Source organism: Vanessa tameamea, chromosome Z (genome assembly GCF_037043105.1).
Source record: "Vanessa tameamea isolate UH-Manoa-2023 chromosome Z, ilVanTame1 primary haplotype, whole genome shotgun sequence".
Taxonomy (NCBI): domain Eukaryota; kingdom Metazoa; phylum Arthropoda; class Insecta; order Lepidoptera; family Nymphalidae; genus Vanessa; species Vanessa tameamea.
The window spans coordinates 15411884-15434750 of NC_087341.1; the positions used below are offsets into that span (position 1 = coordinate 15411884).

Genomic DNA, 22867 nt, shown 5'->3' on the forward strand with positions numbered 1-22867 from the left:
AGTTATATTCCATAATTCGTTTACAAATATTTAGAAAATTATTAATTTTATTTGTAAACAGAATCAGAAATAGCGCAAGGCGGTTGAGAAATGGTCGTATAGATTTGTACATATATATTTAGTTATCTAGTGTATTTTAGAAACAAAAAATAATAGTAGACAAGTAGTAAGCACTAGTAACATTGTTCATTTTTAGAAAACGAGCCGCGTCACGAATATGATCATAATAAGGAAGTTATAAGAATTAGTATAGTTTGTGCAATGTATAACTGGTAATTATTTACAAATAAATATTGTAAAAATAAACAGTCACAGGAAGCTACGTAAAATAGTTACAGAACTGCATAATATAAAAATAAAGTCCTCTGTATATCTATCTTATGTACAGTAACAGCTCCGATATCACTTCAGTGATTAACAGCGATGCGACTTTTCATCGTCGTTTAAGGGAAAATATGTTTGACATCATAAAAATGTGATAGACTATTATATGAACTGTATTAACTTGATAGTATATTAATTATTGGATTACAATTATTCAAGAGTTTTATGAATGTTATATTTGTCAATTTATCTCAAATCGAGGTCGTCGATTACTTCTGGGGAGCAGAAGGCCTCTCACGCCCTAGTTATGTTGTAAATGTTACATTTATATTGTAAATAAAAGTAGATAATATATAGACAATATATCTAGGCTAAATATGTCTGCAGACATTAAACAAAATCGATAGGGCTTCCAAACAGTAGATCCCTGACCCAATGCTAAAGCTTTCAGTGTATCGTTTAGGCTTCGCCGGAATTTGTATAGGCTTATGGGCATACTTAGATTAAATAGCATGGAATCTGTGTAAATAGCATTATTTCGGCTTGGAAATTATTTCAGTCCGTTTTCATAATCTAAGTTGGCTAATTAATCAAACGTATATTGATTTTATTTTTATTACTCTTCAGTCTCATTTATTAAACAAAGTTTGGACCGGTGGTTTATGGATATGGCTCTCTGCAGCCGGTCTTGGTGACTCCCAACAGCGATTATATTAGCTTATGTATTGGTGTATTCTGGTTTAAGCGGTGAGTAAGCCGTAGTGATTACAAGCACAAGCTCAACATCTTAGATCCCGTGGTTGGCGTTGCATTGAACAGGTGTATGGGTACTTTCGGTCTAAAACCTAGACGTTTCTACGAATATAATTCGTAGTAACTTTTTATTTAAAAACAATTCCATTTTCACAATATTGTATTTATGTTACATATTTGGTATGTTTTTGTTCCAATATACTTTTCAAATGTATATTTATTAAACAGATTATTCAAATAAAAGTTTTAGAGTTAAAAAAATATATAAAATACAACATGATATTATCAAATATTTTTTCGAAGCGATTAATATTTTTATTGAACCAATATATAATCTACTTTTTTTTGTAAAAGCGGACGTTAAAATATAACAAGTACGATGATTTATTAACGATTTATTATTATTCGTTTTAATAATTTCGCTTGTACATTTATAATAGCATTGAATTCAAAGGCTCGCGACGCTTGTATCCTAGAAATGTATATTGTATTTATAAGGTAGCGTGTAAATTTGCGTGACGTTTACGAGTAGCTTAAAATAAAAGTAGTAGTTCTTAAAATTCAACGTATGAGAATTGCAGTCATTAGCTAAAATATTATCAGCCAATGGTGACCTCTGTGCGCAATTATACCACATTACTAATTATATCGTGTGATACAATAAACATTACGAAATTAAACTTAAAACGCTCAACATTGCCGCGCAAAAAAAAAACCACGATACAATAATGAAATACGCTTTTAATTTTTGACAATAACAATCGCCGGCTCGTGAACGCTTCGACTATTGTATAGAGTAATAAAAATCTGTAAAATATATTCTAATGTTAGGTTTAATATATTTTTATTAACTAATCTGGATTCTTTTGAGTTTTTCGTAGGAGAAAGCTCGATATGTTTCATCGAGATGCCGACGGGTTAAGCCGCGACCGCTCCAAGATGTTGGATATTCTCGTCTTTCCAAAACATGTTGAGTGATAAATAATAAGTAATAAATAAAGAAATGACTTATTTGGATCCGGATTCGTTAATAATATTAATATGATTAATACATATGGTTATTTTAGTAGTTTATTTCAATAGTTTTAAGCTGTTGTTTGTGACGATTGGGATTAGTTAGCTACTCATGGTAGTCAATGATTATGAAATAGTTCATTCTGAAATAAAGGACTCGCCGATTTAGTAGCTTAGACTAACGCCCCGTGAAACACAGGAATAAATAGAGTAAGAGAGTAATTTGTACAATATATTCATTGATAAATCAGACTAATGATCTCTTTGTATAAAATGAATAGTTGATATTTAGGAATAACTCATTTATATATATGATACGCATTAAGTTGACGCAGATAGTAGCTGATAGTGGCTTTAAAAATAACGATAGTCGGCTATTGGCGCAATTGTAACCCCACTAACGAAACTAAAAATAACTAAAAAAAAAAAAAACTACAAATAACTGCTTGGGCAATTTACGACGTTGCGAGTATTTTTATTCGTTACTATAGAAAATCTAATTTAAAAACCGATTTCATTGTTTCAGTTAGTTCATAAGTAATATTAAAGTATACTTGCAAAAAACAAAATTTTTGAAACATGCTATATAAAAGAAATACCTTCATATAAATGCCAAATAAAATGGATTTCAGAGAAGTCAAATTTCGAAGTTATCGATAAAATATTTATAGAGTACTGGAATCCGTATACTTTAGTCTACATTTTTATTTAATATTAGATATTTGGTCACACTGGATAATAAATATGAGAAATCAATTTTGGTTCACAAAAAATATTTTACGGTAAAATCTTTATGTTAGGAATGTTACACGTGCTGTTTTAGATACCTTGTCGTGAAGTTATATTTTCATTCTGTAGTCGTACATTAAGGTAGGCATTTATCACCTCGCGCGTTGATATAATGTAAATCGTAGCGTCAATAGCCCGACGACATACGTGCCGCCCTGAGACCCGTAAGTCGTAGGTACGAGGTTAAACCGCTTATCCTATTGTAGTACCAGCTCTTAAACTTAAGCTTAAACTCGCTCGGAGGAGTGATAAAAATAAATATTAGAAAAACCTTGAAAACAGGCATTCTACATTTAGAAGCACAGCGACGGCGAATAAATCGGTTCCATCTGCTTCTGATTGCTGCTTATTGATTTATAATTTAACCACGTTGTATGAAATCAAACGATTACGATTCTTTCTCCGAGGCTAAAGAATTAATAGGTAGTGATAAGTATTTATTTTGTATTGAAGGATGAGGTTTTTGTAGTCACATCAAGTCAAATATCATCTCGCGACAATCATCAAGTAACTACATTATCTAGTAGATATCTAGTGTACATTTAACCTATAGACATACATCAATATATTCATGAAATTTATATACTAAGCTAGAATATTGGGCGTGGGGGGCAAATCTAGTCCCCGTTTACTATATATTAGACAATAAGAAACTTATTTATAACAAAATTGTAACAATCATCAGATCTACTCATATCTAACATTTTTTATTTCACTCATATAAACACGTGGACTAGTTATGTATACAATAAAAAAATATTGTATTATATATGATTGTAATATTTGTGTTCACACCTATCTTAATAACTGTCGATTCGATCTCGACGTGTCAGACAAACGGTTCTTTATACAATATAATATTTATCTATTTTTATAAAGCATTAATTTTATAACACGCGGGAACTGCGACCGTGCTTTGTTAGATAAAAATAATGGAAGTCAAATTACAAAACGGACTTGTTCAAACAAGTATATTCAAATATACAATAACATAGGAATTGTCCTACAAAAAACATATAGATAAATAGAATAATGCAGCTGTTAATTATGTACACTCGAAATTTCATTTCTTATTTTTAACCTAACCTATGAGTATTTATTACTTTCATTACGCGATTAAAATAATTTTCTACTACTTAGAATATCTTCTACAACAAACTACAGTAAGGTTAGACAGAAAACTATTTTTGATTGTCTCAAATGGTTGTATGTATTATGGGTCTATATTCAAACCAGACTAATATTTATATTCTCAGATTATAAAACAAAAGGCAGATGGAGCGCGTGCAACATTATTGTGAAGCAATAAAATCGAGTACAAAGTCGAAAGCGAACACAAATTCCCGGTAGAGCGAAATTAACATTTTGTCATGTTAAAAATACAGGAAATCTGAACGCACTAGTTTGTTTTATAATCTGAGCTCATATTATATTTATTAAGCCTTTTTAACACATAAAAGTACATCGGCTTCCAGTGTAGACAATAAATCATACAAATTTTTTTAGTCTCTTTCAGGGACAAAATCAATAATGTAATATTTATGAACTTATATACTTATTAAACATTCGTGTGTGTTGTTTTATTAGGAAATTATTGTGTAGTCTATAATAGTTTAAATATAAGTCTAAGGTATGACTGAGAATCAATTTTTCAAGAGGTTTGTATTGTAGCTCTGAACGAATCGCGCAATTTTAATTGGCCGACCTGTACTAATGGTTTAAAAAAAACAAACTATATCTATTTATAAACTTGTAACCTTTCCCGCTTACATCCTTTCGTTACTAAAATTTTTAACCGGCCAACAAACATCGCGCGTATTATATTTTAGCGTAAATATTTAATTTTAATATGAATATTGGACAACAATGTTATACTAAGTAAAATACGTAATTTTATAGCCTAGCGGCGTTTTTATTTCATTTTGTAACACGTCATCAATGACATAAGTAATCCAGAGCGCTTTACACGATAGTTAATATTAAGTCTTTTAGATTAAGAAGGTATTTAACGTTTATTATCAAAATATAACGTATTATGACATGTAATCATATATTAAACTTTTCAGAATGTATAATCCTATATTCGATTTTTAGAAATAAAGTAAATTACACTGTAAATGTTTTTTTATTTAGATCAAACCTACACTTAATTTTAAATACTCTCTTGGTAATTTAATCGTATTTATTTATTACATTAAATGATTCATATCACAGGCGCCACTTATCAATTCTTGTATATCGTGTCGTTAATAACGGCAATGAGCTTAATATTAATAAGCGGAATAAATTTGTCGTAAAATATTCCCATTTTTTTTCCGAAGAGATACCTTTACCATTTCTCCATTACGCTTGCCGGTTATTAATTAAACATCATAGGACTACAATAAGACAAATATTTGTGCTGCGTACACCGTTGGCCCGCTACGTGGCATTGCAGGGCGCTCGCGTTCGTTGCGCTGTTAATAAGCATTTATTTTGGCAAATTTGCAGATCGTTATTACCTTGGGGAGCGGCGCCGGAGGTGTAATTACGCTAATTTTAAAGTCAATGTTTTAAAAAACCCGAAAACTAATATTAAAAGCTTAATAATGATTGTGTTCAAATTGAATTTCGAACTGCCACAATGTGTGTATGTAAAAATTGAATTATACAATAGCTCTGTTGTTTTAAAAGAGGTTAAATTCATTGAAGCCGCGTAAAAGGAAAGTTCGTAAATATACCGGTTTGGCGAAATTAGAGATAAAGGCTGTGCTTGTTTTCCTTTCGCTGGAAACCTTTAAAAAATAAGTTTCAAATCTTTGTTTTGATAGCAATTATTTATCGAAACAAAGATTTTAAGGGATGACGACTTTAGAGAGGCTCTTGTTACCCCTTAATTAGTAATCTATAAAAATAAGTTTTAAGCCTGTCGGTTCTACAACGCTGGAGTAATTGGTAAGTTAACGTCGTACAAAGTAAGGTAATTAGTATCGAACTGAAATTATCTGTTTACGGGCAATCCAGTCCTGAATATTATATTATATATACAGCGCTTTCCGACAAAAAAGTGGCTGTCACTCGTCGCCCCTCGTGATTGCGGCGTGAGAGTGCGTCATGCTGTTTGCCCGCCCTAACGGTCTACGACTCGATTCTACCTCCAAAACTCGTCAATAGAATTTTCACAAAAAAAGATGCAACATATAAAGAAAAATATCGGTCATAAATTCACAAGCTCCTTTTTCCTGTTACGATGGCAGACTTTTATATACTGTTCCACCCTGCCTATAGTTCTATTAGATTCTTTAGTATTTTGTCCCAAAAATTAACAATAGTTTCCAAAAAGCAAATAGTGAGGTTTTTTATGTCGATTGAACTGATAAAATATATGAATTAGGTAAGCAATAGTTACGATTAACTTCTAATTACTCTGCATGTCCGTAGCCTGATACTGCTTGTAGCAATAACGCGTAGCGTAGCAGCTACACGTTGCTACTCACTCGGAAAGGTGAATTTGAGCTTGAATATTATGTTACGATAATGTTCTACATAAACTAACCTCTGTAGCTTAATAGCTTGTGCATAGCAATGTAGCTTAAAATATTATAAATCATGATTTGTAACCGCGTATCGTATCTACTTTCAAATAATGAATGTGACCCAATTCATTTCTTTGTTGAACCTTATCATGTGTGTTCAACAATGGCGTCGTTACATAATCAGCCTGTAAATTTCCCACTGCTGGGCTAAGGCCTCCTCTCCCGTTGAGGAGAAGGTATGGAGCATATTTCACCACGCTGCTCCAATGCGGGTTGGTGGAATACACATGTGGCAGAATTCGTTGAAATAAGACACATGCAGGTTTCCTCACGATGTTTTCCTTCACCGCCGAACACGAGATGAATTATAAACAAATTAAGCACATGTAAATTCAGTGGTGCCTGCCTGGGTTTGAACCCGAAATCATCGGTTAAGATGCACGCGTTCTAACCACTGGGCCATCTCGGCTCCATGGCGTCGTTACAAGAGTCTTAATGTTTATACTGAAATCATGATATGAAAGAATATAAGGTTACAGTTATGTCGTTCTTATTAAGAAGGATATACATTTTGATATCCACATCTAACATCAGGCAGGGCTTTGCGCAAGACCATTTGAATCCGATAGGATTCCGGCAAACAGTAATGCTTTATTGTTGTGTTCCAGTTCGTTAGGTGAGTGTAACGTGTTCTAATAGCGCTTATATCTACGAGCGCCGACCACTAACGGGTTTGCCATTCGTCAGAATTTGCCTACCTATATATGTCTTAACAAAAATTAAACCGGATATTTTCATTTCAATTTATCTATTTATATATAAAGACAACATACTGGCCCAGCCGTGGCACATTCAAAGGATTTTATGATAAATTATATATATAATCAGCTGTCAAAGTATTTCCTGCGACGAAAGTTAGTGCACGACAATTGTTTTAGAATTATTTAAAATTTTGTTATTGATTATTTTATTGAATTCGAAAATCAATAAATAAACATTATAAACAACTGTTTTTTTAACAAGAAGTATAACCTAAAATTAATCGAATAATTTGTATCATCCGCTAACTGAATGCAAATGAGACAATAATTTAGTTACTTGAGAATTTCAAATGCCAATTTATTTTATAAATCGATATTATTATTGCGATATTTAATTGAGAGAACATCAAATAAATCTCTTACGGCGGTTTTGGATAGAGCCTTCGTAAAAAAGTCAACCTCAAGAATCATAAGATATTTTTGCCTTATTGTTGAATAAACAATAATTACTGTGCGTGGGCACGCATCATTCACACTTTTTGGTATCAACCAAAAGACTTTATAGAAGAAATAGAATCAGTGGCTCGTATAATGTCTTTGTTTTACACGCGTAATATAAAACAATATGGAGTTGAGTACCATTACAACCACTATATGGTATAAAACAAAGTCGCTTCCCGTTGTCTGTCTGCCCCTATGTATGCTTAGATCTTTAAAACTACGCAACGATTTTGATGCGGTTTTTTAATAGATAGAGTGATTCAAGAGGAAGGTTTATATGTATAAAACATGCATAATATAGTAAGAGAAACACTGATCATTTTAAAGGTTTCTAATGTGATGTTTACGACATAATTTACACAATAAAACACATTTTTTTTGCGCTTACATTGCAAACGCTGGCTGAACCCTACGAGATAGATCAAAATAATGTACTACACTGTAGTACAGTATTGTATACCTTAATAAGTTCTACAAAAAAGTCCATGGTATATGTCTATCTCTTAGGGATAACCCAAGATAACCATTTGTTATTTTTTACTTATGAGAATAATGGCTTATTTACAAAGCGATTTTCATAGAGCATTCATCTTTATCCAATTATGTATCCTATATACATTGTGCATTTAAAATAGATCAATATGGTCCCTGCATTGCGGTTTGTATTGTCTAAGGACCTCGATCGACGCTTAGATTAATAAGCGTCGATTGTGCTTCGAATGAATACACTAATGTTTGGCTTGATTACGTTTTGACTTAGTTACATCGACACTCCAATAATGTCTAAATACAATCGCTCAGAGTTCGCAGAGGTTTACATTTGTCATGTTCTTATCTAACATAACATTATGCACAATATATTTCATAAATAATATACTTAAATATTAATTAAGGGTTATTTCAATAACAGTACAACAGTAAGTTTATAATTTTATTAAAACTTATAAAACGGCAACTCGTGACTGAGCAGCGATGTCGTCTTTGTAAATGTTAACACAATAATATGTATACAGATATGTACATTAGAAATAATATACAATGTTTAATACAGAGCATGTTTCGAATATATTTTCGTACACAAGAACAACCAATACGAAGATGCAGACGTGCAGTGTGCTGTGCAGCGGATATCAGTGCGGTCGTGAGCGATTTAATGAATTGCTAGACGGAAGGACAAATGTATATTCGTTTCATTCCGTACTTATTTGTACTGATTTGACTTCCTTCATTATATTACTGGTACATAAAAACCTGTGAATTGTTTACCTGTATACAATTAATACAGTGTGTTTTTTCATCTTTAAAACCAGTCGTAATTTCATTCAGGATTGTTCGCATGAAATAAAATGACAGACAGCATATTTCAATTTTTTTTAATAAAAAAATTCATATGTATGACGATCTACAAACATGGATTCTCGGTAACGGTAAATAAAACCGAAATATAAAGTAAAGTGAAGCGATCACTGATAAATAAACATATAAATAAACAACATCATAGTTCATATTTTTTAATAAAATTGAACGGTGATGGTTCGAAATAAATCTGCGAGTAGCAAAGTAAACGTATAATACGCATAAACACACGCAGCGGGTACTCATCAAAGTCGGCGGGAAAAAGCAGCGGGAAAAATAAAAGCAAACGCAATATTTAGATACATCCATCGAACAGCCCACAAGCTAACGCTTCACGCGTTAGGAAAACATCAACTGCACTTTTAATAAATACGCGGCAACATATTGTAAGCCGTACCATTGATTTGTCTCGCTTTCGGTGCACGGAAATTCGTGAAACAAGAAAGAGACAAAACATGGAATCGTTTTAAAAACTTAGTCCAATGTTTATTATAAGAAGATGATATTATTTATGAAGCTTTCATTTGAACGTATCGCGCATTGTTTACTCATACAAAGCATAGAACGTTGAATACGCCTCGTAAAGTGCAAGGCGACAAGACCAACGTCTACAAGCGTCAACGTTGTTTGTCGTTGTTTTCCGCTACCTTATTTTTGTAGCGACTATACAGCGTGATGACGCCCACATGCTGTCGACGCGTCTGGCTTGTAGCCTACGCTCGCAATGTAAGTATTTTATATATTTACTTATACATAATAAATAAACAGGCATTATAGGTAAAGGCGAAACATATATTGTAAATTAAGTCATCGAATGGACCTAGTTTGCAATTCATTTCATGCTCTGCGGGAGGAAGAAGGGTAACATTTTAGCGTAGTTACATTATATCACGAGATTAAATCTAAGTTTCTCCACCATTATTTAGTGAATCACGTTACTACGGTTTACAATTACGAGAGGAAGTATTTGCCGGACATGGGACATTCACGGTGTAGGTATACACAGACATTCGGGTATAGAATATATACGGATTTTCACACACAAACTACTGGGTTAAATGCCATCGTATTTTGGTAACAGTCAAAGTCAGTGGTTACATATAGATGCAACATGCAGGATATTTACTGACGTTTTTACGTTCGAATAGCAACCGTCCGCGTCACGTTCGCGACGATAAAAAAAACGTTCTGTAAAACTTTACTTGATTTAAATAAAATAAACATTTGTTTCATTTGTTTATCCAAATCTGTGCATATAATAAAACTGCAACGGTGCCGTGCTTGTACCTTGTAAAATCGTCTGTCAGTTTTATCGGTATTCGTAACATTCGATGGATGAATTTGAATCAAACTAAGAATGTCGATACGGATTCAAATTTATCTACTTAATTTATAAAAAAAAATCTTTTGAAATAATTTTAACATATTGAGATGAAATGTCTATTAAGGGTATAACGAAACGTGTTCGAAATCCCCAAAAATATAAAATCGAAACGAAAAACGACCAAATAGTATGCAGCACTTTGTCAACTATCGATAGAGTTTTCTCCCCATCATATTATAGCAAACATTACAGTAATATAGATATGTTTAACGTAAATATGTTTAAGATATTAAGAGCCTTAAAAAACTCTATTTGTCATGAATATTCTTTTATTTTTATTAGACTTTAAAATACTTTTTTTTTAAAAAAATTATATACATTGATTATCTATTAATTATTATTGGAATTATCTTATTAGATTTACTAATGTTTTAATGTGACAGTGAAAACTTTGTTGGCTCATGTAAGACTTATTTTTGTGGTGTCAAATGCTGTATGCTGTAGTAAGTATGCTGTGTTTCATGAAAATGAAAATAAAATCACAATAAATACTATAAAAAGTGCTGTTATCTGATATATTTACGTATAAATCACTCAAATATTTTTTTAACGCAATTATACAGAAACAGACGGCAACTTTACAGTTTAATTATATTATCATATATCAACCATTCTTTGGTAATATTACATTAGACCGAATTCGTAGTTAAGTTTGAATGTAATAAACAAGTAATCATTTGTTAACGGAGAAGACGGAAGAGACATCTAGAACTACTGGGAGACAACAACGATGGCGGATGATACGGAGTGTATCAAACCTCACAAACGTGCAGACAATCAGATACACGCCACATATAAATGATGTGGTATTAAGATTTAATCGAATAGTTACATTAATAGATACACACGACTTATACTTAAGGAAAATATTATAGGGATATATATACCTCAACAAAGTTCATAAACTACACTTAAGAGTAATTAGGTATAATATTGAAAGGCACCTCGAGTAATGAAATTCCACAAATTAATTTAAAAAGAGTAAAGGAAATTTAAACGGGGAACGATACTCAGCTAGACGCAGAGTTTAAGAGAGAATTGAAATAACTTTCCCTTATGTTACGATATGTTGTATGGAGTTCTAATATTGTCAAATCGATCTTTTATGAAGCAGCTGTTTAGTCGTTAGTTGTGTTATTAAATCAAGATTTCTCTTAATGTTATATTTATACAAATTTACTTTTTATATGGGTTCATTTTAAATGTTTCATTTGATTAAATCTTAGACCACGTATCACTTAGATCGAAGGAATTAGGAAATGCCATCTCACAATTCCTTATATTTATAACAAATAAAACAGTTCGCAAAGGTCATGACCTCTTTCCAAACTTCTTCAATCCAGTAGATTTATTATAAATGTAAAATAATCTTACCGTTTTCGTCATCAGCCGGTAGTGGTCCGACGGTGCCAAAGAAACGTTTATCCAGCAATTGCAAGAGCTGTAACGCGCTCTCGTGAACCGGAGCCCTCGGGCAGCCAGTGCACATCAGCGTGACGTTGATGATCGCCGTGTAGTGGTCGCACGGGTACTCCCTAAACAGAAAACGTCTAATTAATGGCAACGTTTTAGTTTTAAAACACATGTATTACAGATTTAAATATTAAATACGTTTTTGAGTCAGTTTTGAGTACTTCGTGGTTAATAATGTACTTTATGGTCAGAGAACTGAGACTGAATATAATCATTTATTTAATGACGTTTTGCATAACAAAATATAAATGTTAGAATAGGTCTCTAGTTATAATATTAGTAGTAATAAATTATTTTACACAAAAACCGTACACTCATACAAACAAATATTGAATTGTGTTTGAAATTTAAACACATGATATAAAGTGATTATTTAAAAAAAATAAATATAAATCAAAGCACCTTCGGTAAAAAAAATATGAAACTTAATATTTTTATTATATTCGAATTACAGGATAATATATTTAAAAAATAATATCGCATTTTATAATACAGTAATACGATTCGTTTGAATGTGCCACACAGGCCGCGCATTGAAAGCAGAACAAATGAACTTGATTTACACAAATGAAGCGTAAAATAAAATAATCCTATTGTCTGTCCATTATACAATGTATTAAGATTTGTATTATTTAAATTATATAAATAATTTAAAATAAAAACATCTTACAAAACAACAATCTACTTCTAAAATTTACCTAAGCTTAACAATGTCCAACACACTTTAAATTGGAATGTGACCTGCAAGATATCCTGGGCCTAATACAAAAATAAACAAAAATCTCCGTGGCCGCCTTACGAACCTGTTAAAAAGTCGATTAAATTCTATAGTTCTATTCACCCACAAAGACACGTTACATTATCGAGGTTCATTATAAAATACAATCGAATTTGCATTTTGTTTTCACTGTATATATTTTTATAAATCTAAGTGTGACTTCGTGAGTGTGCGGTCAACCGACTAAATTAAAAATTTAAAACTAAGTTTTAATGAATTGAAATCTCTACATTTTGTACGAATAAATTATGAATGTGAATTCAGTAATTTTTACGCAACATTCCCATACATTTTTTTGGAAAATCTCTGAGTATATTTTCTTAATACATAATATTTTCTGTAACATTGAAAATTATCGTTGTTTTCTAGCTAACTTTTGTTTTGGAAGATTCGACAAATAAAACTCCACGTGTGTGAATAACAACTTCTATCTTAATAATTGCAGTTTTTAATTAATTTTGTTAATAATCAAATTGTGAGTAACCTGATATGCTGGTCTAACACTAAACACACTACGACTTATGTTTATTCTCTCGTGAGGAATGTATTCTAATTCTATTATGATTATTTCTTGTCAATCCGTATACAAAATATTTGAAAAAGCATTACCTTTTTTGGAGACGGTTAAATAAAATAAAAAATATATGTTTTTACAAGGTAGACAAAGTGGCAAATTAGCCACCTACTGGTAAGTGGTCACCATCGCCAATGTACCACCAACCTGATGATTAGATGTTATGACCCTTGTATTACATTTTATCATTCATTCTTCAAACCACAACACAACGATAGTATTTCTGTTCGCGGTAGAATATCTTATAAATTGGTGGTACGTATATGGCCGGCCTTGCACAAAACCCTACTAGCAAGTAAAGACCTGATATATTAAAAAAAAAAACTTTTAACATTGTGATAAGAAAGTTTATTCACGTGCAGAAATGTGTACTAATCCTTTTATCACGGTAGGTGCTATTGCAACTTATAATTTCCAATAGTTAGGTTAAGTAAATGTTTAAATATTTCATTAGCCCCAGTTATAGAATATCTAGAAACTGATTTAAATTGTTCGGACGATTTTACAATAATGTTATTGCAATAATAGCAACCACAGATTTACGGTAGGCTAGATACTGCCGTAAATCTGTTCATTAAATATTATTGTTATATATTGTTCATTAAATAGTATGAAAGCCGAGCGTGTCATTTTTTTATACTTACGATGACGTCACTGGGGTGACATCATCGTAAGTAAACAACATAATAAATATTTTAATATTTATTACAGCTCTTTGATAATCAAAATTACTTGGAACCCTAGAAGATTTTTTACAGTTTATAACGGCATAATTACACGAAGACAAACTAAAGCAGTAGCGCGACAATTTGCGCTATGACTTTAGTTCGTGTTCGTGCATAGCACAAACTTCGGGCACGCTCGGTCGGCGGCTTGAGGTATCTAGCCTGAACTATTTGTAGCTAACAAGATTAACCGGATATTGTACGGATTGTAAAATCTCTAAACAAAAATTGCAAATTAAAGTATTATATAACGTATAAGTTTTACATGAAAAACTTCGGATAGTAGATTTTAATGATGCACAATTAGAAACACTATCTGATAATTCGACCGTATCGACTTACTCCGAGTCGCCCGTCAAATCGGAATAAAACAGTGGATTAATGCTTTCAATTGAATACTGGTCGGCGGCTGTTACTGCCTGTTTAGACCTGCCTGGGATGGGATTAATACAATATTGTGTTGTTTGCTAGGCGATGGTAATTATTCTTCAAAAATCTTTTGCGGAAAATAATAAATACATAAGGCATTTTAGCCTTTTAGTAGTATTAATATAATAAGGCATTAAGGCATATTAGTAGTATTAAATAGAGGTAAAATTTGTTTGTTTGTATGTAAGGAGTATTCTCCGGAACTTATTTTTTCATTAAAAAAAAAAACACCTTAGAAAGCTACATTTTGAGTGCTATAGGATATAAATAAATTATATCATATGACTGCACTGCACTCATGCGAAGCCTGCTCGGATCGCTAGTGACTAATAAAAATGTGGCTATATAAATATATATGTATATTTATGTTTATACACTTACGTTATAAAATTATAAAAAATATTTTAATACATTGAATTAACTGTACTAATTTGACGGTATAATTTTATCAATTTTACAACGTGATACAACGACTGCAACAACATAAAATATTTATACCTACGTCCCGTTGGTTGTGATAACGTATAAATGTTTTAAGCCATACCAACCACAAAAGCAAATTACATAATTTCGTGTGTATATTTTATATTTTATTCTAAAGGCTTTTAAGCCAAAATCGATAGGACTTATAGGTAATTGGCTGAACAAGTCGATAAGACGTATTGATCTGAGCTATTGTCGATATAAAACAAGATCAGAGCTTTAGAGGAATCGACAGTAACTTATCCTTAAAAAATAAATTTGTAAAGTATTATAAATACAATATAATAGACAGGTCGATGCAAACCTTAAGACAGTATATATTATTAGTGTTATTTGTATCGAGTGAGAGTATAGTTAACAATCGTTAAATTCGTTTATTTATTATAATATATATTTATTTGAAAATAAATAAATATTATTTATCAATAAATATTGGACGATCCGTCATAATGTCAACAAAAATCAAACGATAAACTATCATCATTCAACAGTGAATTGTATTTTGAAAGGAGGAATGGATTAAACAGATATTCGATAATCCTGGTTGCGGATACGTTTGACGGCCAATTAATTATTTATGTTACGTAACTAAGTTATGTAACTTTAAACTATGAACCAAAGGAATGGAGTTGTAATCATAAACCAAATCGAAAGACGAATGCAATGAAAACACAATAAATAAAAGTACATTCACTTTAAAATATATAAAATAAAATAACAATAATAAGACAACGCCTCGAATGGGTAGGTATTTTTAAGACGAACACAAATGTTATATATATTACCATATATGTTTATTCTCATGTATGCGACTTATGCCTTATTGAGAATAATAAAGAACTAACTTATATATGTATGTGTATACCTGGCAGAGAGAAAGTATTTATATGAGAGTGGGCTGAAAGATTTTATATATATTTTTTTATTTTCTTATTGAAAACATACTCAAATTAATGTTGAATGAATAAATTACATTATATTAAATATTTTATGATTAATCTGTGCTTGTTTTAACGTTGTTCAATTAGGTTATGCAAATAAATAAAATAAGTTAATTATAATGTATTATTTGGGATTGCTACGCAATATATGCGTCAACTACGTACAAATATTATATTATTTTATAATATTATTAAAAAACATAATTAATAAAAAAAAATATCCAGCACAATCCCCGGGGAAATAAACAAGAACGTAGAAAATTTTACCAAAGAAAGATGCACTTTCAATTATCTTATTTTAATTAATTTCCTTTGTGTTCTCGGACGGAGTCACGGACATCCTATCTTGTAAGGGTTAAAGTACCTGCGAATTTGTTTGCTTCGATACATAGATATATATATAATATTAATATAATAAACTTAAAACCTGGTGAAGTTCATTGGACGAAAGTTAATATGTCTTACAATATTTTTTAACAACTTAGATATCTCGACTCGTTCTTGACAAGAGTAACGTTGGGCACGATCATACTTATTGAAATCTTTACTTTTTAATTTACAATATGTAGGCGATCTAACGTATGGGCCGTCTGATGGTAAGGGGTTACATTATTACAGGGGTTCATGTGGTCATTGTTGCTTACATCGCCGATGCGACAACAGCCATGGGAACTGAGAAGTTATGTCCAATTTCGAGTGTTGGTCGATTCATTGTATTTACTAACTGCGTCCGTATAAAAGTCCTCTCGTCATTTTAAAATCGTATTAAATGGACTTCGGCTTATATATTCGCATCCCAATAATAAAAATAAAATAAAACTGTTACGACATTAAAGAAATAAAAAGAGTAGGAAAAAAGGAAGACAGACCACGCCCAATAGTAGTTTCTTTCTCAACCCTAGAAACAACATTCAAAATTATGAAACAAAAAAAAAACGCTAAAAAATACACAGTACTATATTAAAGAGGACTATCCGAAGCACGTACTGGAGAAGAGAAAAGAACTACAAGAACAGCTACTATTATAAAGAGAGAAGGGAAACATAGCGAAAAAAAAATATGATAAGCTATTAGTATCTAGTGGTAAAACGAGCAATAAACGCAGACTTCCTGCTTCGGCTGAAAATATCACTGTATCAAATACTGAAAAAAACACGCAAATAAATAAAAAAATAAAGTATTACAATCTGATGTCAAGAGGTCAAATTGTATCTCCGAGGGAGTCATAAGGTCGGGAATACTGAACTACGTAGACAAAAAGACTGTTGTCTTTTTATTATATTGTATACGAAAAGCGCTCAAAACAAGCAAACATAGCAGTCAAGCGCCTCCTCCTACACAGGACTCTCAAATAACAAAACGAAAACAACATCTTCCAAGCCGGCTGGTCACCGTGGAAGATCACGACCATAACCCTCCAAAGGAAGTTACCACTGCTACAGGGTGCAAAAACTATAAAAAGTTCTTAGAAGTACATATTGCAACACACAATGTCAGAACATTATCGTCATACGACCGCTTATTAGAACTGGAAGAAGCAATAAAAGATATTAAGTACGACGTAATAGGAATATCTGAAGTGAGGCGACTAGGTTCTAAAATAGAGGAACACGAGAGCTTCATACTCTGTTATGTAGGCTGTACTCCCGGCAAATACGGGGTTGGTTTTATAATACACATATCTCATAAAACCAATATAGTAAGTTTCACTGGTCTAACGGAGCGGGTCGCAGTACTAAATATGAACTTTCAAGTCTATATGGCCACCATAATACAAGTATATGCACCAACAGAAGCGGCAAGCGAGCACGAAATTGACGAATTCTACAAAACAGTCGACTCTGCATTAGACAAAGCACACAACATCGTTATACTAATGGGAGACTTTAATGCAAAAATTGGTGTTCCCAAGAGAGGTGAACAATATGGTATTAAAACAATTCGGCTGCGGTAAGAGAAATGAAAGAGGACAGAGGCTTGTTGATTTTGCATTAGAACATAAATTAACAATAATAAATACATGTTTCAAAAAGAAGCCAAACAAAAGGTGAACATGGAGATCTCCAAATGGGAAAAATAAAAATGAAATATATTACATACTATCAAACCAACCCAGAATATTTCATGATATTGGTACTTTGAACTTGAACTATCCGTCAGACCACAGGATAATCAGAGCAATAGTGAAACTAACAAGTCAAAAGAAAAGTAGAGTCAAATTTATTAGTACACAAATAAACCAGCTAAAAAGCGAACTAGAAATCTTACAAGGAAACTTAATTTATTGCCATATTAGAAGCCATCATCAGCAAGCTGGAATGGAATAAATAGGGAATATACATACAAGGACCGTTTTTAAGTCACCTCAGATTCGCTGATGACATAGTGCTACTGTCTGAGACAAGCTCACAACTGCAGTACATGGTTGAATCTTTACAGGCAGTAAGCTTAAATGTAGGCTTACAAATCAATCTCACTAAGACCATGACAATGACAAATAGCAATAAAAAACCAATACAAGTTAATGGTAATCCACTGAAATATACAGACACATATATATACCTAGGAAAAACAATAAGCTTGCATAAAGAAAACAACGACAAAGAAATAGAAAGAAGAGTTCAACAAACATGGAATAAATTTTGGAGTTTAAAAGAAATTTTCAAAAGCAACATGCAGACGAGTTTGAAAACTAAGATCATGAACTCTAGCGTCCTACCGTTCTTGACATACGCACGCCAGACGTGGAAATTCACGGTCACAGCTCGGCACAAAATCACCACCTGTCAGCGAGGAATGGAGAGAAGCATGCTCATCGTAAAGAAACTTGATAAGATACGTCATACAAAAATAAGATCCATTACTAAAGCTACTGATGCCCTGACCTACGCTCGAAAACTAAAATGGAAATGGGCAGGCTACGTAGCGAGGCTTAGAGATCAAAGATGGACCGTGAAGGCAACCTTCTGGGAAGGCCCGCTAGGAAATCGGGGTAGAGGAAGGCCGCTAACACGATGAGAAGACGATATCAGAAGAATTGCTGTCCCAAACTGGGGCCAAATAACACTCAACAGGGAACAAAAGCAATATTTGGAAGAGGCCTTTACCCTAACAGGGGTTCTTGCTTAAATTTATTTTAACATTAATTGGTAAATTTAAATTTATTAGGTTAACTAGCTATAAATAGATAAGTAAAGTAAATTAAATCAACTAGAATAGGGAAACTACTGTAATAAATAAAATAAAATTAAGTTACTTAAAAATATTAATAGTAACTAAAATTGTATTTAAGTAAAGAAATAAAAGGCTTTTTTATTTTTTTTTATTTTTTTTATTTATACATTCATTTGACATAATCTGTTCAAAGCATTGTCGAATAAACCCAAATACTAATAGCTCCATTCTCATTTTACGCGTCAGTTATTTTTTTTTTTATAATTGGGATCTATACAAAAAATATGGTATAATTAATTGTTTTGATATTATATTTTTTTTTGTACGCAGACATGTATTTTTAAATCAATCTACAAAAAAAAAGAAATTAAATCCCAATGAAAGGAAAGTAACAAGCGCTAATAATGGCAGACGTGATTTAGCTCCTCGTAATTGCTGGCGAACCGTCCTTGAGTATATAAACGTGTCTAAACGATAAAATATAGACGTATTTATTTATATATATAGACCGTTACGAAAAAGTGTTATTATTTTTTAGAAACACAGTTCAGACCCTGTCATGTGCCATCAACGCTATCAAGCGGCGTGATTTTTCTGACATAAGTATTCGCACGAACAGTTAGTCTTGTATACATATAAATCATAAAAAAACTATATTATACGTTATATTACTTATCAATAACTGTCAGTGCATGAAACACGACCTCATTAAAATACATATACAGAAACATATGCAGCAGATATTTCGATAAAGACGTCTTCGATACAACGATTTTAGCTACAGAAATGTACGAGACGTCTTTTAAAAGTATTGATGATAAACGATTTTAAATTATTTATGAGTGGTGCACGCAGATGGACAGGCAAATGTACCTGATGGTAATTGGGCACCACCATGCAGACACTGGCTTGATAAGAAATGTTAACGATTCTTTGATCGCCATGTGCCACCAACTAAGATGTTATGCCCCTTGAGCCTGTACTTACATTGGCTCATTTACCCTTCAAAATATAACATAACAATACTAAGTATTGCTGTATGGGCGGCGGTGCCTCCCCAAACGGGCTCACACAAAGCCATTATTTATACCATTTTTATACCCGATACTCTTTACTATAATGCGATCTTGTGTGTTATGCGTATTTTTAAAACAGCGTAAGTTTGTTGAGCAATAGAAGATAAAATATCCGATAATAACAACTTACCTAAGTTGTTAGTTTGCATGTGTTATGGCTCACTCTTCCAAGCAAAATTGCTAGTATATTTTTACATTTATCATATTTTCGCCCTCTAACTTTTTCTATCAACCACTCAACGGATTATGATGCGGTTTCCACTTATAGAAATAACGAGAATGTGTCACAATTTTAGAATAATTTCAAGTTCTTGGCGGTAATACTTTAGTAATAGAAACCTATTTTGAAAAACATATTTTATAGTATCCAAAATTGTGTGCTGATTGTTGATTGTTGAAGTTCCTTCGTGTGGAGCCAAGAGTCAGGATATAGAATCGTGTCATAGTTGACATAAAAATGCTTTGTCATCGTAATTCAGTTAAGAGTATTTGCAAGATTTGACAACTTAAATTACATTGCAACTTAAATAAAAGTTTGTAAAAAAGTAGACAAACAGTCAAGAATGTTAAGATAGAAATCAGGATGGACCGCTATACCAGCGTCAAATTCTGTAACTTAAAACCGCAAAAAGTAAAAAAATATCTTAACTGAGTTAAATTTTCTTCGATTAAATAATCGAATAATGGTAATAGAAAGTAAATAATAAATTAAGTTTTATTTTTATTTTTATGGACAGACTCAAAATATACGGTGCATGACACTCGCTACTTAGCTACGACGCTACGTCCCTACGTCCCTACGTCGCTACGTGTATGTACGATGTACGTTCAATAAATTCATTCTACGGGCAAGGTTTTGTGCAAGTCAGTCTGAGTACATAACTCAAGAGAGGTGATATATTAATTCGCATGTTTACGGTGCGTCGAGAATGAGAAGGAATCGTAAATATGTACTTCTTACATCCATCAACAACGTTACCACATCAAGTGTTACGTTATGAGTTTGTATCAATAAAAACTGTATGGAGCAGTATTATTTTGTTTACATCTCCCAACCACTGCTCGAGGTAAATATACTCTTAGCAACATTATAAAATAATGTATTCTTGAACAGGGTTTAAATTCATATTAAAACGTTAAATGATCCGGCTTAGAAATAATACCCGCTTCGCACGGAGCGGTTTAATAAGGTATGAATAACCGCAATTTATATCGTAAGAAATCGCACAACTTTCTACCGTAATACATACAGGAGACGATTTTATAATTATTTGCTACAAGTCGTATAAATAGAAAACATTTTCGAGTGATGTAGCGTTTATTCTCTGCACCTCATATATTTTTAAAATTAAAATCACTTGGAGTGGACAAAAAGGAATTCGTGCAAGCTTGTTGGATAGATACCATCCACTTATAACTTATTCCACCGTTAACCAGCATTACAGTTTTGTTGGGCTCCGGTTTCAGCGGTTAATGGGCCAATGTAATTACAGGCACAAGGGACAACTTTTTAGTTTCCAAGGTTGGTGGTGCACTGGCGATGTAAGGAATTGGCAATATCTATACTTTTCAATATTTCTATTTGACATAAATATATGATTCGATTACAAATCAGTTATACGTGCTAATATCGCTGTGCACCTTTACTGAATGTACGAGTACTTGTTGAAGTAATTTCAAGTAAGTTATATTTACTTTTGTTAATAATATACGTCTCAACATAATAAATAATATTTCTAAAACATTTCAATTTAGGTTTATGAAGACCGTGTTTCGAGTCGAATACAATGTGCCTTCTCACAAATGTTAGAATAAGTCGTAGCTTTCCGTACCGCAGAAGATTCTTCCGTCATTTAAAGTAACAATAAGTACATATGTCTTGCAAATATTAATCTCTAATACTCGACAATTTATTTGATTTCCAATAATAACGAAGCGAGAAAAAAACGTTCATGTAATTGTTATTATATTTTTTTATTGTTTTTAATTTAAATGAGTCCAAGATTTTTTACTTTCATAACGTTTCATTTACGTTCATAACTTCAACTACGTCTGTAATAGTAATATGCAGTTTATAGTTCGGAAAAAGGTTTCATATGAAAAAAAAGACTCCTTGGTTAGATAAATGTTAAGTGAGTAAAGGTTGTTATGTAACAGATTTCACTATATTGTATTAACGATGCTGCCATGGCAATCGGTCAAACCCCTATTATTTACAGATGATGCTAAGCTGAACCCAACCGAGTTCGACGTATATTGCATTTCATGCTCAGACGAGATTCAGTTAATTGAAGCGTCAACCTCCTTTATTAGCCAACACGTATCCGCAGTACGTAATAATTCAATTAAGCAATTCTCTAAATTATAGATTGTTTGCCAAACGAGCTGACCGGTTACGTTTCCTGTATCCGGTTCAGTGGTATATTGAGCTGTTCCACTTGGCTTGGCAAATAATCTTCAACACGTGTCTTTGTCAACAATACTTAACATCGAAATATATTTTCGTAAAAACTATCAAATCATAACGAAATGAATTATTACCACTTATATATCAGAGATATTGATATATATATATAAAAAAAAAGGTGAGATGTTGCGGGAGACCCGCGTGGAATGAAGTGTCTTTCACTTTATCTTATATACGTAAAATAACAGACGATAAATTAATAAAAACCTTCGAGACTAATTTAATAATAATGGCAAAAACTTATTAAGAATCCCACATGAAATAAATACGCTACAGAAAGAGAGATAGAGGAAAAGGTCGCCTGGACCTTGACGCTATTTCCTTACGTGATAATTTCTGCCAGTTTACTT

General features: G+C 32.2%; 2 protein-coding genes across 2 annotated transcripts in view; one reads left to right on the forward strand and one right to left on the reverse strand.

Annotated features, from left to right (window-relative positions):
- LOC113404142 (protein furry) overlaps window positions 1-22867 on the reverse strand; it is a 118414-nt gene that overhangs the window by 74957 nt on the left and 20590 nt on the right. Inside the window, exon 25 of the mRNA XM_026644925.2 lies at window positions 11772-11932. Within this exon, the coding sequence (XP_026500710.2) occupies window positions 11772-11932 (161 nt within the window). The remainder of the gene's footprint in view (window positions 1-11771; window positions 11933-22867) is intronic.
- LOC113404122 (glycine cleavage system H protein-like) overlaps window positions 1-22867 on the forward strand; it is a 90052-nt gene that overhangs the window by 20227 nt on the left and 46958 nt on the right. The window lies entirely within an intron of this gene.